Below are 16,291 nucleotides of genomic sequence, written 5' to 3' on the forward strand. Positions count from 1 at the left end.
GGATGCCAGTGGTCACCCTGGTAACAGCACCCCAGTGTTCCCTCGGGAGAGCCACACCTCCTGAACCCTCAGCCCAGGTGAGTCAGGGGGTATGAAGCCCAGATCCCAACATGGTCCGGCATGGGCTCAGAATGAGTCAATCAACGTATCCGTCCCTCCCAACTCCTAGGAGGTGACCCAAGTCACACAGCGATAGAAGTCCCTTGCCAGGGACTCCCAGCAACCACCCTGACAGCCCAGAGGAGAGCCTGCCTAAAATTGAAGGAACCCAGAGAAAGGCAGAGCCACGGTGGGGGCACACATTGTGCCCCTTGAGCATCCAGACCCAGCTCCACAGGGGCACAGGCTTACTTTGCATCATTCTCAGTTACACAAGCCAGTAAACTCCTTTTTTGCCTGGGCCTGTGAGAGTCAGGTTGCCTTCAGTCCTTTACCCCTGGCCAGTGTGAACACTCACCCCGACTTCCCCCCAGTTTCCATGTGTCTTCTGCATTCCTCCAGGAACTGTCCAATTCAAAGGTGAAGGGGTCTGCGAAGGGCTCCAGGTCGCCATCCTTTGCCTCCAGGAGGAGAGGCTTGTTCGCTGCAGACTCACAGACCTCCAGGTATCGAGAACGGGGATGGAGAGTGGGGGCGTTGTCGTTGATGTCGGACAGGAAGAGCATCAAGGTCCCCGTCCCAGTCAGTGGCGGGAGGCCTTGGAAAAGAGGAATTCCAGGAGGAGTTGCTTATTCATGAAAGCGCCTGCTCCCCGTGTGCACTAATCCCTGGAAAGCGAGCAGTGCCATCCCCCGGGGAAGATGGCCATTCCACAGAAATACCGACTCCATTTCCCTTCCAAAGTCGTGAACGTTACAGTAGGTCTTTTACCTGTTTTCCTGCTTTTTTGGAAATTCAGAACATCTGAGAAGGACACAGGAACAAAACACTCACCCCCCGAAATCTTTTGTAGAACCAGGTGGAATAGAATCATTCATTTTTCCGGGTGTCGATCATGCCAGGCGTTAGGAAGTGGTGGGACAGGAGTGAAACGAGTGTGACGTGGTGACAGAAACGGGCTGCATCTTGGCTGTGCCCATGTCAGCACCCCGGTTACCACTACAGTTTGCAGGGTGTTAGTCACCCAGGGACACTAGGTAATGGGTCCTCTGGACCCCACTACATTGTTTCTTCAGGTCCCTGGAAGATGGACCCCCCCTTTCTTTCTCCTCACTTAAGATTGATGGGGGCACCTTGGGGGCTCAGTCAGTTAAGCATCTGACTCTTGATCTCAGCTCAGGTCATGATCTCACGGTTCAGAGGTTCAAGCCCCATGTGAGGCTCTGCACTGATGGCATGGAGACTACTTGGGCTTCTCTCTCTACGCCCCCTCTCACTCAAAATGAATGGAAAAAAAAAAACCTGATTGGGAACACAGATTTAATATCTTCTTAACCTAAACAACATTCTACTCATTAATCGTACAAATGGGATGTACCCCTACATTTCTCTTAAAGCCTGGGTTTAAATTCACAGATTTCCTTCAAGGCAATTCATTAAAGTTATTTGAAAGTTGTTATTTGTTCAACTTTATGTTTCAGCAGGTTTAAAAGTTCAGCCTTGGGAGATCAGAGACAAAAGTATTGTAATAGGCTCAAAGAACTGCCCAGCCTGGTTTATGACAAATTTGCCCCATACAGTCACATTTGCCAGAGCTTATAAGCCATTCCAAGTATAGGGAAACTGTGCTAAGGATTTATCACACACCACTGGCTTTAGGGAAGAGCTGAAGAGTTGTTTTATGTGTAGATGGAACAGACACTTGGTCCGACGGTGGCTTCCTCATTGGCTTAATCATCTCTTTGGAATGAATACTGCCCCTCTTCCCTTGGCATTTGCCCCTAGTCTGCCATTTCAAACATTATCATCAAAAATAGTTGCCAGTATTTAAAAAAGGAGGGGATCACCTGGGCGGCTCAGTTGGTTAAGTGCCCAACTTCGGCTCAGGTCATGATCTCACGGTTCATGAGTTCGAGCCCTGCATCATGCTCTGGTGCTAACAGCTCAGAGCCTGGAGCCTATTTCGGATTCTGTGTCTCCCTCTTTCTTCCCCTCTCCTGCTCACACTCTGTCTCTGTCTCTCTCTCTCAAAAATAAATAAAGATTAAAAAATTATGTGTCAGTAGGTGCATGGTGATAAAAAGTTTTATATAGTTTTCCAAGTTGGGCTGAAAGGCTCTCACTAGAATTATTTTCCCTCAGGAAGCCAGGAAACACACATTCCCCCCTAAATTTCGGGTCAACACTTACCATCATCGATAGCGTGACTGATGATTACGTAAAAGCTATCATTCACGTAAGGGGATTCTCGGTCAATTTGCTTCCTGGTGGTAACAGTTCCCGAGAGTTCATCTACGGTGACCCAATTCTCCGGATCGTGAACCAGTTTGTATCTTGTAGAAGGAAACACACACGATTTTTAAAATTAAAACGTTACATCAAAAGGCAAATCAATATATATCACGCCAGACACAGATCCTGTCCCAAGTAATGTGGGAAACTGCAAGTGGACTCTCTTTGTGTCTGGCATATTTCACTAGGCGTAAAGTCTACAAGTCTTCATTCATCCGTGTTGTAGCCTGTTACAGAATTCCCTTCCTTTTTAAGGCTGAATAACATTCCTTTATATATATACCATGTTTTGCTTATCCACTCACCCTTACGTGAACGCTTGGGTTGGTTTGGCATTTTAGCTATTGTGAATAATGGAGCTTTGAACATGGGTGTGCAAAATACCTCTTTGAGGCCCTGCTTTGAATTCTGGGAGCATAAACCCAGAGGTGGAATTATGGATCATATGGTGTTCTACTTTGATTTTCTGAAGAACCACCATACTGTTTTGTGCAGTGGCTGTACCAACTTGTACTCTCACCAGCTATGAACAAAGGTCCCAATTTTTCCACATCCTCACTAACACTTGTTTTCTGGTTTTTTGATAGCAGCCATCTTCACGGGTGTGAGGAGGCATCTCACTGTGGTTTTGAATTGCATTTCCCACACAATTAGTGATGTTGCCTATCTTTTCATGTGCTGATTGGCCATTCGTAGATCTTTTCTGGAGAGATGTCGATTCAAGTCCTGTGTCCACCTCGAGATCTGCTTGTTTGTGTTTTTCTGATGTTGAGTCATAGGAGTTCTCTATATATTCTGAATATCAATACCTTATCCAATATAAGACTTGCAAATACTTTCTCCCACCAGTGGGTCACTTTTTGGCTCCATGAATAGTGTCTTTTAATGCACAAAACGTTCTGATTTTCATGAAGTCCCATTTGACTCTTTTTTCCTTTGTTATCCGTGTTTTTGGTGTCACATCCAAAAAGTCATTCCCAAATCCAGGTCACGAAGCTTTTTTCTCCTATGCTTTCCTCTGAGAATGTTTATCAATTTTGGTCTTACGTTTAGGTCCTGAGCCATTTGAGCTAATTTTTGTGTACAGTGTCCGGGGACTTGTTTGTGTATTTGGATCTTCATGTGAGTTCCTTGTAGATGGCATCCAGTTGGGCCACATGGGTTTTTTTTAAGTTATTTATTTATTTTGAGAGAGAGAGAGAGAGAGCATGAGCATGATAGCATGCACAGTGGGGGAGGGGCAGAGAGAGAGAGAGAGAGAGAGCGGGAGAGAGCACCCCAGGCAGTCTCTGTGCTGTCAACACAGAGCCCAACTCAGACCTTGATCCCACAACCCTGGGATAGTGACCTGAGCTGAAATCAAGAGTCCAACATTCAACCAACTGAGCCACCCAGGTGCCCCCAGACCATATGTTTTTACACAAGCTGTCCATCTCCGTCTTTTGATTAAAGAGTATGATCTGTAAATGTATGAAGTAAATCTTACAGGAAATCCTTCATCACCTTTCTCTTTTCTGGTTGTTTTCTGTCTCATCGACATTTCCATGGTGTTCACACATCGTCTCTGAACTTCTTCCCCCACCAAGGCTTCCGTATCTCTTTGAGCACTTTTAAGACAGCGGTTTTAAAGTCTTTGTCCAACCCATCTGGCATCAGGTATTTTCCAGGGAAAACTTCTGTTGATCTATATTTTTCCCTTTGAATGGGCCTTACTTTCCTGTTTCTTCATGTGCCTTGTGGTTTTTTCTTTCCCTTGAGCACTGGACATTTGGATCTAATAATGTGGTAACCCTGGAAATCATATTCTCCCCCTTCCCAAAGTTTTCTGATCTTCCTTATTGTTTTTATTTATTTTATTTTTGTCTGACTGTCATAGGCTGTCTCTGTGCTGAGGCTGAACGTCTCTCTTCCTGCCCCCTCACACCTTTTCCCCGAGCTTTCCCCGGGCGTGCGTGGTCACTTTCTAATTTTCCTCCTATAGGTGCTTTCCTCCTGGCCTGTAACGTCTGGCTGCTAAAATAGGAAAGAGCAAAAAATGAAGAGGGTGGAATAAAGGCATCTGCCCTTCAAATCCCCCGAAGCAGCTTTAGCTGAGGGGGGGTAGGGGATCTGTAATGATGGGGCGGGGAACAATGGCCGCCCACCTCTTTGTCTGTTCCTCTGGGACCCAATGCAGCAGGCGGTGAGCAAAGCACAGATCGCTGGTGTTGGGAAGGCAGAGTGTTTGGTGGCCACCTTGGCTCCTGCAGACTGTATGCCTGGCTGTTCCAGGGGCACGTGCATGGCTGCCTGCTACCGTGCTAGTGCGCGAAGAGCCATAATGGACCAAAATTAACCTCAGTCTCCCATCCAAGCCTGGTTGCAAATCTTCAACAGAATCCCAAGTCCAGAACAGGAACGTGGGACAGATTCTCCCAGAGCACCGGTCGGGTGGGGTGGGGGGCATTCCTGCTACTTCCAACTCTGCCGTCTTCCCGGGGACTCCGGCAACTTTATTTGTAAAAGCAGAACACTGAGCCACTCAAGTGCACACCACGGAAGAGTGGATGAGCACAGTGTGGTCCGTACAGACAAGGGAATATTACTCAGACTTGTAAAGGAAGGAAGGTCTGCAACGTGCCACCGTGTGGTCGACCCTGGAGGAGTCAGTGACACAGGCCACAAGAAGACAAACACTGTATGATTCCACTTCTACGAGGTTCCTACAACAGTCAAATCCATAGAGGCGGAAAGTAGCGTGCCGGCCACCAGTGTCTGGGGAAGACGGGGGTCTCGTTTCATGGAGGCAGAGTTTCAGTTTTGTAAGATCAAAAAGTTCTGGAGACAGACGGTGGGGACGGGTGCACAATAATGTGAATGTATTTAGTGCTCCCGAACTGTACACTTAAAAATGGTTACGATGTGGGGCACCCAGGTGGCTCAGTCAGTTAAGCGTCCAACTCCTGATTTGGGCTCAGGTCATGAGCTCCAAGTCAGACTTGTGCTGACAGTGCGGAGCCTGCTTAGGATTCTCTCTCTCTCTCTCTCTCTCTCTCTCTCTCTCTCTAAAATAAACACATAATCTTTAAAAAGAAAAACAGAGGACCTCCTGGGTAGCTCAGTTGGTTAGGCTTCTGACTCTTAGTTTCAGCTCAGGTCATGATCTCACAGTTCATGGGATCAAGCGCCACATGGGGCTCTGTGGGATTCTCTCTCCCTCTCTCTCTGCCCCGCCCCACCACTGTCTATAAATAAATAAATAAATAAATACGTCACAAAACAAAACAAAATGGTTAAAACGGAGGGCGCCTGGGTGGCTCAGTTGGTTAAGCATCCAACTTCGGCTCAAGTCATGATCTCACAGTTTGTGGGCTCGAGTCCCGCATTGGGCTCTGTGCTGACAGCTCAGAGCCTGGAGCTGCTTCAGATTCTGTGTCTCCCTCTCTCTCTGCCCCTCCCCTGCTCATGCTCTGTGTCTCTCTGTCTCTCTCTCTCAGAAATAAATATAACATTAAAAACTTTTTAAATGGTTAAAACTGTAAACTTTTTGTTAGATATATGTTACCACAATTTAAAATACCAACCACTTTCGTTGCCCAGAAACCAGAGGGGCTGACAGTTTACAGCCTTTAGTAAAAAGGGAGATCGAAATGCATAACAAATTATCTTAATACGAGGACACCAGTATCAAAGCGATGTACGCTGAGAACAAAGGAAGATGAGCAGGTGAACCCCACCTGGTGGGCTCCGGGGAAGCTATGGGAGGAAGATGGCATTGAACCCGGGCCTGCGGGCCTCCTGGTGTCTTGGGTCGGCGTCACCAGCGCAGTGAGGGCAGCTTTCCATCAGCCACACCCTCGGGCGTGCGGCTGGTTCTGCGTCAGCGACCTCCCTTCCCTGCGGCTCTTCTCACCTTATCCGGCCGGCGGCTCGGTCTGGATCCGTAGCGTTAAATGTCCCCAGCTGAATCCCAGGCCCGGCGCCATCAAGTTCGCTGACCACAAAGCTCCTGGGGTGGAAGGCCGGCGGCTCATTGGCGTCCATCACCTGCACACTCACCGTGGCGCTGGCCGCCGCCTCCCGGGGCTCCCGAAGCCGGCCCCCCTCGCAGGAGAAGAGCGGCTCCTCGTTCTCCACCATGATGATGAGGCGCCACATGGGGTGAGTTTCATAATCCAAGGGCTGCAAGTCCCAGAGAGAGGGTCCGGTTAGCACCTGCTGCTTCTCTGGCCGGAGAGAGCTAGGCTCCCGCTGTCACCCAGAGCGTGTGGCCTTTGTGCCTCATTTATCATTTATGCTGCCTTTAGTAATGATCAAAAGACAGTGGCCAGCTCATTTTCAAATCATTTACGGAGTTCTGTTTTTCCCTGCCCCTCTCCTGGTTGAAAACAGCCGCCATCCATCAGAGGGGCATGAAAAATGCAACAAAAACCGTCACCTAATGAAACATTAATGTGATGACTCTGCTGGAAAAAAAGAAAAAAGCAGGGAAGCTTAAAGAAATACAGATACTAATGGTCATAGTTACTCAGGGTGCAGAGTGCTCAGTGCCTTAAAAGGATTGAAAAGCCAGGAATTATTTGAAATATTCATTCCTGGGCATCTGGGACACAGTACCCCAGAGCCCTGCTATTCAGAGCGTGGTCAGGTCCCGTGGGCATCCACCAGGAACCTGTTCCTCTGGAGACAGAAGCTCAGGCCCCACCCCAGACCTACCGACTCAGGGCTGGCTGTGAGCCTGACCTCCAGCCTGACTCGCCAGCCGGGTACCAGGTCACATCAGAGTCCAGTTGAGAGTAAGGCTAAAAGCAATGGAGCCAGACCACCTCGGTTGGGACGCCTACTCCAGCCGTGTGACTTTGTGAAAACAACCCAACCTCTCTAGGCTTTGGTTTCCTTATTGGTAAAATGAGAAAATAATACTAGGGTGACTGGGTGGCTCAGTTGGTTAAGTGTCCAACTTCAGCTCAGGTCATGATCTCACAGTTTGTGGGTTCAAGCCCCGCATTAGGCTCTGTGCTGGCAGCTAGCTCAGAGCCTGGAGTCTGTTTTGGATTCTGTGTCTCCCTCTCTCTCTGACCCTTCCTTGTTCATGCTGTCTCTCTCTCTCTCAGAAAGAAATTAAAACATTTAAAAACACTTTTTTAAAAAATGAGAAAATAATATACTTTCCTGTAGGGCCAACTCCTCCACAGGCACCCAGCAAAGTGCTGGGGGCCCACGATACTTTTAGGGGTCCGTGCAAATGTCCTAATGTCTTTTAAACTCAGGAGGAAGAAAAAAAAGATGAACTCTAAGGATTAGAGAAAATGTTTTGAATATTTTTATCACATCAGAAAAAAAAAGTTTGAGGGCAGGCCTATATCGATCTATTAAATTTTGTCTCAAACAACAAGAAAAGTAAATGTTGAAGCTTTCATTTAACACCACTCAGAAAACTAACTTTTAGTATCGATACTTTTTTGGTTAGAGGAGCCACAAAATCCAAAGGGCCGAGAGCCCATGGCAGCAGGGGGTTGTGACAGCCTGCCCTCCTCACCGGGTGCCATGGGGACACATGACACACCACACCTCATGTGCTTAGCACACAGCAGGCATCACACTATCAGGACTCCTGCCGAAAAGGAGCCTCAACACCTGCGGCCAAGGGCAGGTGCACATTTCCCGATGCTTTACCTTGACAACGTTTAAAATCCCTTCATTGGTCTTGGGATCAGTCAGAATGTCAAAATGTCCCTCTTCGTTGCCATGCAATATGTTAAATTTTACTCTCCAAGCTGACGTGAATGGGAAGTCCCCATCCTGGACCAGGAGACGCAGCACACCCTGGCTGGAGCGGCCTTCGGAAAGCTGAACCTTATACTGGGAGAGACAACAGTCATTTCCATGTCATGGAGATAAAGAGACCAGTTGAAAAAGAAAGCCAGAAAAAAATACACCACAACATGGATATTAAAGATTTTAGGAAAATAGTGCATTGAGTTTGATTTAACATGGGTATTTATTTCTCCTACCATTGAACTTGACCTCAAGCGAGTTGAAACTCTGCCTGATCCAGCAGAGCCAGGTCCTGCATCTGTTCCCTTTTCCCTGTGACTTGTGTCTACAGCTGAATGACTTTAAAAAAAGTGCTCTTAAATCCAACTCAATGCACTATTTTTCTAAGAATATTTAAAATAATAAAACACATCCTAGCTTATGCTGCTAAGAAAAACCCTAGCTCTTCTCCTAAAATGGAACTCTTGCAGTCACTAGATTATGGCAATCATCTTTCTAACACATATGGATCTTGAGCTTGTTACTCAATACTTAGGTGACAAGATAATTTCTCTTCGACGAGTACATCTAAACAGCATGTATTTTCCCTGCCCTTACTTTAGAGTCTGCTTTTTACTAAACCAGAGAAAGATTTTCAAACAAGGTTGAAACATAATAAGTATTGTTTATTATTATTGTATTATTGTATTATTCTATACTGTTTCGTGAGGTATTTTTATTTGAAAACATTTCAGCTTTGGTCTATACAATTTCCTTTTAAAGATTTTATTTTTAAGTAATCTCTACACCCAATATGGGGCTTGAACTTACAACCCCAAGATCAAGAGTCTCATGTTCTACTGACTGAGCAGGCCTGGCGCCCCTTGTCTATGCAATTAAACAATTTTGGGGAATGCCTGGGTGGCTCAGTCAGTTGAAACATCTGACTTCGGCTCAGGTCATGATCTCAAGGTTTGTGAGTTCGAACCCTGTGTCAGGCTCAGAGCCTGGAGCCTGCTTCAGATTCTGTATCTCCCTGTCTCTCTGTCCGTCCCCCACTCATGCTCTGTCTCTTTCGCAAAATTAATAAATAAACATGAAAAAATAAATATATACATTTTAAATGATACTTTTTCAAATAATTGTTTGTAGCATTTATTTATTCAACAAAGGCTTTGATGTGCCCGATTCTGTCTTAGGTGTTGTGAATAGGATCGGCAAAACTTCATCCCCAAGGAACAGTTGATTAAGACTGTATGTGCGTGTGTGTGTGTGTGTGTGTGTGTGTGTGTGTGTGTGTTGGGTTGGGGTGTGGGAGGGAGAGGTGCTAGATTGGGGATCTCACTCGGTGTTCCAGAAAGTTCTCACTGAGAGAGGTCAGGAGAAAAAAGTAAAATGGACATTTTTCTCTGAAAAATTCATATGGAAGAGTACAAAATACAAAATAGGGAACAGATCCTGTGTGTTTTTAGTAATCTTGCAGATCTCAAGTGGCATGGCGTTTCCAAATGGTCTGGGTTTCCACGCTTTCTTCACGCATGGGGCGGTGTAGCCCGTGAAATCCCATGTCAATCTACAGAGCAGATGAGCTGAGAAAGACAGAGCCAGAGCCTACCTGCTCACCTTCCCTAGTCTAGAGCTCTGGATGTTGGTTAAAGGCTCAGGTCTAGATTCTTACGAACTTGCCCTCCCAGAGGACCTTGGGCAATCTCTGCAGACCTTTTTGGGTGTCACAACTGTGAGGTCCACTGGCATCGAGTGGGTAGAGGTCAGAGATGCTACTAAACATCAGACAATGCACCGGGCAGCCTCCCCTGGCCCTACGACCATGAAGTTCCCATCCCACGTCAACAATATGCAGTGGAAAAACCTCGTGGACGGTGAGCACGGATTCTCTATCTTCCCTGTGCTTCCGTGGCCTCATCTATGAAACGGGAATCACATGCTGGTCCCAACCATTAGAAGTGAAAGCATGCATATAAACATTCTGAGCACAGTTTCTGGCACAAAATAGTAAAAATAAATAAATAAAAAATAAAAGGAAGCTCCCCAGTCTATTATTGAATGATTCCATATCAGCCTGGCTGACATCTTCCTTCTAGTTTACGTTATTTTGGAGAATGCCATGCATCTTGGGGGACTGTGGCCAATTCCCTCAACAAGACTGAGCCTAGGACTCAGGGCCATTTATGTACGGACTTGGCATTCGGGACAAGCCTAGGTGCCTTACATTCTCCTGGGCAAATGTGGGCATGTGGTTGTTGCCTTCTTCCACGTTGATGTGAACCGTGGCTGTGGATGACAACGGTGGCTCTCCAGAATCCGTCGCACGGACCAGTAGTGTAAACCGAGGAGCCATCTATGTGGGGAGGAAATGAAATCCCTTCAAATGCAGCAAAGGGAAGTATCAATTTAAAAAAATAACCCATTATCACAATCTCAGTAGCAAGCCCAGCCACAGAGGGGTTTCCACTGCAAACATAAATGCTAAGTCTGGGGCTCAGAGATAGAAAACACATTTCATTTTTTTAAACAATAAAATCCACATAACCTCGTAATCCAAGCATCCTGAGAGTTGTATTTCTCCACTGATATGGTCAATATGGAAGCCACTTTCTTTCAGTAATGGCGTTTGAGAAATAAGGGAATAAAGGACTTGAGAATTTAGAGTATTTTCTTGATCCAAATCAACTGTTAACATCTGGAAAATAGGTTGACCTGGAAAGAATTGTTTTAACGGTTACCATTGACCAAAGGCAGCCCATCAGCCCAGTAGAATGACGATCCCTTTGCTAAATGGCATGGAGGCATACACCAGAACGGATTATTTACAAAATCAAACTATTGACATAATATAAAAAGATAAAGAGGAATATTTAAATAGTCATAAGAACTTTCTCATCACGATTGCAAATGCAGGAGACAGGAAAGACTGAATTGACAGATCAGACAGATGTTTAAATGCGTGGCCGAAAAAACTACAGACAAAACTTAAAAAGAAATGATAAACCAGGAAAACATATACAAGGCAGATATAAACATTCTTAACATAGAATAAGGCTAAAATCAAGAAGGAAAATGACAGGCACACTAACAGGAAGTAGACAAAGGAACAAGTATCTGATAAACAGAAATGGACAAGAAACCTACCAATACATGCAAGCACTTAATAATCAAAGATGAACACAGGCAGGCCCCCTGGGACGTGCTGGGAGGTGAACAGAGCAGAATACTTAAATTGTGTGTGCAGCCGTTCTCTGCGCTTATGCCAAGTAAATGATGCTTGAATGGGATGCAGATTCAGCTCAAAACCATTCACGGAAGCATATTTTGGGAAAATAACACAAAGTGGGGACAAAGCATCCGTGTGTTAACAATGGGAGATTAGTTACCATAAAACACGTCCATTAAATAAGTTTTATACAACAAGATGCTATAGGAGAACACCATCAGTTTACAAAGAGCAGAATTGCACTTTTAGAAAAGAAAATTCATAAATCTACCCATGTAAATCTACCCATGTAAAAACACACACCTGTACATTTGTGAATATTTAGTATAACCCATCTACATTTTATGCTATGATAAAGATGAAAAATGTACATATGTATACATATACGCATTTGTAATTATATATAAAAATCCAGGAATATATACACATGGGTAAATATAACATACAGTGTGTTTACATGCACACATATATAAAATACAAAGAAAAATATTTAAAAAAATATAAACTAAAACATTAATGATACTCATCTCTAATTGGAAGTATTAAATAGGCTTTCTATTTCAGTCTTAACTTCTTGGAATTTTCCGAGTTTTCTAAAGACTATTTTGTGAAATAAATAATGCTTTTTTGTTATTAAAATACATGCACATTCTAGTAAAGAGTGGTTTGGATTTAAAGATTCACAGAATCTGCAGCTCAGAAACTTTGGATGTCATCTCATTGCCATTTTACAGGCGAGAAATTTACAGAGAACATGCGGGAGCCCGCCGTTCAGCCCTGCTTTCTGCCTCGTTGCATCTGGCTTATTTTAGATTGGTCTTTACATATCAGCTCTTCGGACGGACATGATTTCCACATCATCTTATTGCCAGTACAAAATGAGGCTTACAGACCTCCAAGCATCTCGCTGCAATCCAGGGCCTGCGACCTTCAGGGCACGTCTCCCTGAGGACAGCTAGGATCAAGAGCCCCCCCCAAAATCAAAGCAGGAAAAACCTTTATGGACCAGAGTGGACAGGCCCCCCACCTCACACACCTGCAGCATGGCTCTCCTTCACATTGAGGCTAACTTCCTTCTCAGGGAACTGGGGTGCGTGATCGTTCACATCACTGATCCTAATGTTGAAAATCAAGGAATTGTCCAGGACTTTTCCTGATCGGCGATCTAGAACATCAAAATAAACCTGGGAAGCAGAGAACAGTATTAATGTTGCAGGATCGTTTACCGGATGCCACGGCTCAAATCACTGTTCGCCTAATTGCGTTTTGCCTCCTCTCCTGCACTCGCCAGAAAGTTTCTGAGGGCAGGAATCACGTTGCTGTCCCTCACCACGTGACCCCAGGGAGCGAGCGCAGGGCTGACACAAAGACTGTGGGACAAACCCATGCGATGACTGGAAAAGTACACCATGAGTTTCGATTAGGCTCTAATCTCAGTCTCTCTACCCCGGGGAGACGTGGCCAGGTTGCATAGAAGCCTCAGTTTCTCTATGCAGTCAGTGCGGTCATGAGAAATACACACGCGAACCAGTATTGCTGAAACGTTGTGGACAGCAGACCCTCCAAAGTCTGGGGGGAAAGGGAACTTTGAAAGTAGCTGGCGCGGCCATTGCCATGCGGTGGGTTCTCAAATGGTTACTGCCGTTACTTTTGTGCTGGAGTCAGGAGGGTGCACTCATCTCAAATGCAGTGGGAAGTCTTTCCTTTCAAAAGATCTCAAATTGATACTTTCGGCTTCTATCTTTGGTTTCTTAAGAACCTTAAAAAAAGGGAGCAAATTAAACTCAGACAGAAAGAAGGAAAAAATAAAGATAGAGACAGAGATAAAGATAGAGATAGAGATAAAGATGTATCATTAAAGTTCAAAATAGCAAAGCGAAGTCAAAAGAACCAAAAGCTGATTTGCCTTCCCATATAAATTTCGTGATCAGCTGGATAATATCTATGAAAAGTTCTGCTAGTCCTTTGATTAGTCTTGTGCAGCGTTTATAGATAAATTTGGAAAGAACTATCTCCTTAATAGTCCATGTTTCAAAATCATAAACTCAGTCTATCTCTTCACTTGGTTAGACCTTCCTTGATTTCTCTCATCAGCATTTTACAGTTTTGAGTAAATAGACCCCGCACAGATATTAGATGTATGCCTAAGCACTTCAGTTGTTTGGGGGATATTATAAATGATTAATATTGATTTCCAACTACTCATCACCGGGATACAGAAATGTAATTGATTTTTATATATTAACTTTATTTCCTGGGACCTTGCTAAAATTGATTTTCAAAGATTAAAAATAGGCAAAGGATTTGAACAGACACTTTTTCTCCAGAGAAGATGTACGATGGCAAAGAATTCTTCATTCCTTCGGTGGGTTCTTACAAAACGAAACACCCTCTTACTGCGCAAACCAGCAGTCATGTTCCTTGGCATTTACGCAAAAGAGCTGAAAACTTATGACCACACGAAAACCTGCACACAGATGTCCATAGCAGCTTAATCATAGCCATCAAACACTGAAGCAACCAAAACGGCCTTCACGAGGTGATTGGATAAACAGCCAGTGGTCCATCCAGACAGTGGAATATTACTCAGCATTAAGAAGGCACGAAGGAATCTTCAGCCCATTGCTAAGTGGGAGGAACCAAGCTGAACAGGCTCTACACTGTGTAATTCCAAGTATATGATGTTCTGGAAAAGGCAGAAGTATGGAGACAGCCAAAGGATCGGTGGCTGCCAAGGGCTCAGGAAGGAAGGGGGGATGGATACAGGGAGCACAGGGGAACTTCAGGGCAGGGAAAACACTCGTAAGGGTGGACACGTCACTGCATATTTGTCCAAACCCATAGAATGTGCAACACTGAAAGTGAGTCCTAACGTGAGCTAGGGGCTTCGTTAATAACAATGTATCCCATTGGCTCATCCACTGTCATACTCTGCACCCCTGCACGAAGTTAGTAAGAGAGGAATCTGGGTGGGGAGGGGAGGGCGGGGGGGTGGGAACCCTGCACTTCCCACTGTACTTTTCTGTAAACCTGAGGCCGCTCTAAAAAAACAAAGTCTATTAATTTTAAAAAGCCCCTACATATGAAATAAAAAGTGGGCAACCATATATATTATGTATTTATGTTTTTCTAAATATGGAATGTTTCACAAATTTGTGTGCCATCCTCATGCAGGGGCCTGCTAACCTCTGTGTTGTTCCGGTTTTAGCCTATGTGCTGCGGAAGTGAGCACTATATATATATATATGATATGACAGATCATATATATATTTTTTTAAGTAAGTCTAATGTGACTTGCTGCTGAATCTCTGTTGCTCTAGCATAAGCAGTGAGTTATGTCTGTTGAAAACTGATATGAATACGGGGAAGGCATCAGCGGTGAGACAGAAGTTCAGAGTCCCAGGAAAAGGAGGGAAGGGGGACATTCCCCGGAGGGAGCTCTCAAGGTGGACGGCCGTCTGCTGTGGGAACACTGGTTTGTCAAGGGGTGTCCGGCGGCAGGTACAGAGCCCGGCTCGGAAACGCTGAGCAAGCACAGGCTTATTCCAGAAGAAGCAGCTTCAGGAAGGCCCGGGGCTGAGCTCTTACACAGATCACCTCCTTTCTTCCTCGCAGAAGCCCTAGAAGGAGACGCCCCTGGCGCCCCACTCTGTGCCACCGAGAAGTCCCGTGGCTGTCCGCTCTCAGCGCGGCCCAGGTTCATGTCCAAGTAAGTGTAGACTTGACTACACCGTCAGCCAGGTCTTCACCACTCCCCTCAATGCCCCTGCCCCCCAGCCCAGAGCAGGCAGCTTCACCGGACGGGGGTCTCAGCACCTTGACAGCATCAGGCAACAATCTCTCCACCCCCTTCCCCGAGCCCACGAGGTGTCCGTGACACGCACCTCCCTGGGCGTCTTTTCTGCAGACACATTGCTTCCTCATCATCCACCACCGTGGCCCCGCCAGGTGCCCTGTGAGGTGGCCTGGGCATGAGCTCAGCGGTCTCCCTTCCCCTACAAGACCACTGAGCCAGTCCGCCCCGGGGAATCCGACATTCATTTTCAAATTTTTGTGCCAGCAAATTGGCTGTCGCACACACCGTTTGCGCGTGCTCTTCCAGAATTGATGACGGCGCCGGCTCCCGACTCACGCGGACGCCTGGCTCGAAACGGCTCCAACTATAATCCTTCCACTCAAAACTAAGAGCTGCATGCTTGTTTTATGTTTATTGTTTTATGTTCCATTTATCATCCTAAAAGCTACATCTGAGGCAGTAAGTTCTGTAAGACGCCTGAGAGGCAAAACAACCGCTTCTTCTCTGACAAGAGGCTAAGAATCTCTGGGGCCTCAGAACCCCCTGGAGGAGGGAGGTGGAAAGGGTGTTCAGCCTTTTGTTACGGCCTTAGGATTTCGATCCTTGGACGACACACCATAGAGCAGTGGCGTGACAGAGGGGCGGGAGGCTGCTTAAACGACGTGCAAGACGGACTCTAGTCACAGATGAGCACGTGCACACACCTTCAAGACCTTCAAGGCCAAACACGAGACAGAACCACTTAGGTGCGTGGGCTCCGAGTCGGCAAAGATGGGTGCGTTAGGGTCAAGACCCACAAATGACTATGTCAAGGAATACGAAAGAATGATTTTCTTGAGTGTGTCTGTATCCTATGGGATTGACCATATTTTGATATAAACAGATGAGACTCCCACATAGAAAATGTCAGGTTTTCCCCTTTCCGGCTGTGTCTTAAGTCTCCCAGCAATTCTCAGCTGGAGTTACGGTGCTTTTGAAGGTTTACGGAATTAACAAGAAGATAATCACACACACACACACACACACACACACACACACACACACACCCACCCACCCACCCACCCACCCCTGGCCACCCGCTCCCAATCACAGGCTTTAAATGCTTTGGCTGGTTCTGGTGACCCCTCACGGCCCCC

General features: G+C 45.9%; 1 protein-coding gene and 1 non-coding gene across 2 annotated transcripts in view; both read right to left on the reverse strand.

Annotated features, from left to right (window-relative positions):
* The window catches only part of CDH26 (cadherin 26), a 43,021-nt gene that overhangs the window by 12,657 nt on the left and 14,073 nt on the right, over positions 1 to 16,291 (reverse strand). Inside the window, exons 5-11 of the mRNA XM_039237047.1 lie at positions 12,396 to 12,543; positions 10,679 to 10,845; positions 10,358 to 10,486; positions 8,047 to 8,232; positions 6,284 to 6,552; positions 2,290 to 2,432; positions 458 to 697 (exon numbers count right to left, since the gene is read on the reverse strand). Of these exons, the coding sequence (XP_039092978.1) occupies positions 458 to 697; positions 2,290 to 2,432; positions 6,284 to 6,552; positions 8,047 to 8,232; positions 10,358 to 10,486; positions 10,679 to 10,845; positions 12,396 to 12,543 (1,282 nt within the window). The remainder of the gene's footprint in view (positions 1 to 457; positions 698 to 2,289; positions 2,433 to 6,283; positions 6,553 to 8,046; positions 8,233 to 10,357; positions 10,487 to 10,678; positions 10,846 to 12,395; positions 12,544 to 16,291) is intronic.
* On the reverse strand, positions 14,489 to 14,591 carry LOC120234997. Its single transcript, XR_005529270.1, has one exon. It is a non-coding gene; the product is annotated as a U6 spliceosomal RNA (small nuclear RNA).

This window comes from Hyaena hyaena, unplaced genomic scaffold (assembly GCF_003009895.1).
Source record: "Hyaena hyaena isolate Hyena2069 unplaced genomic scaffold, ASM300989v1 scaffold_118, whole genome shotgun sequence".
Classification (NCBI taxonomy): domain Eukaryota; kingdom Metazoa; phylum Chordata; class Mammalia; order Carnivora; family Hyaenidae; genus Hyaena; species Hyaena hyaena.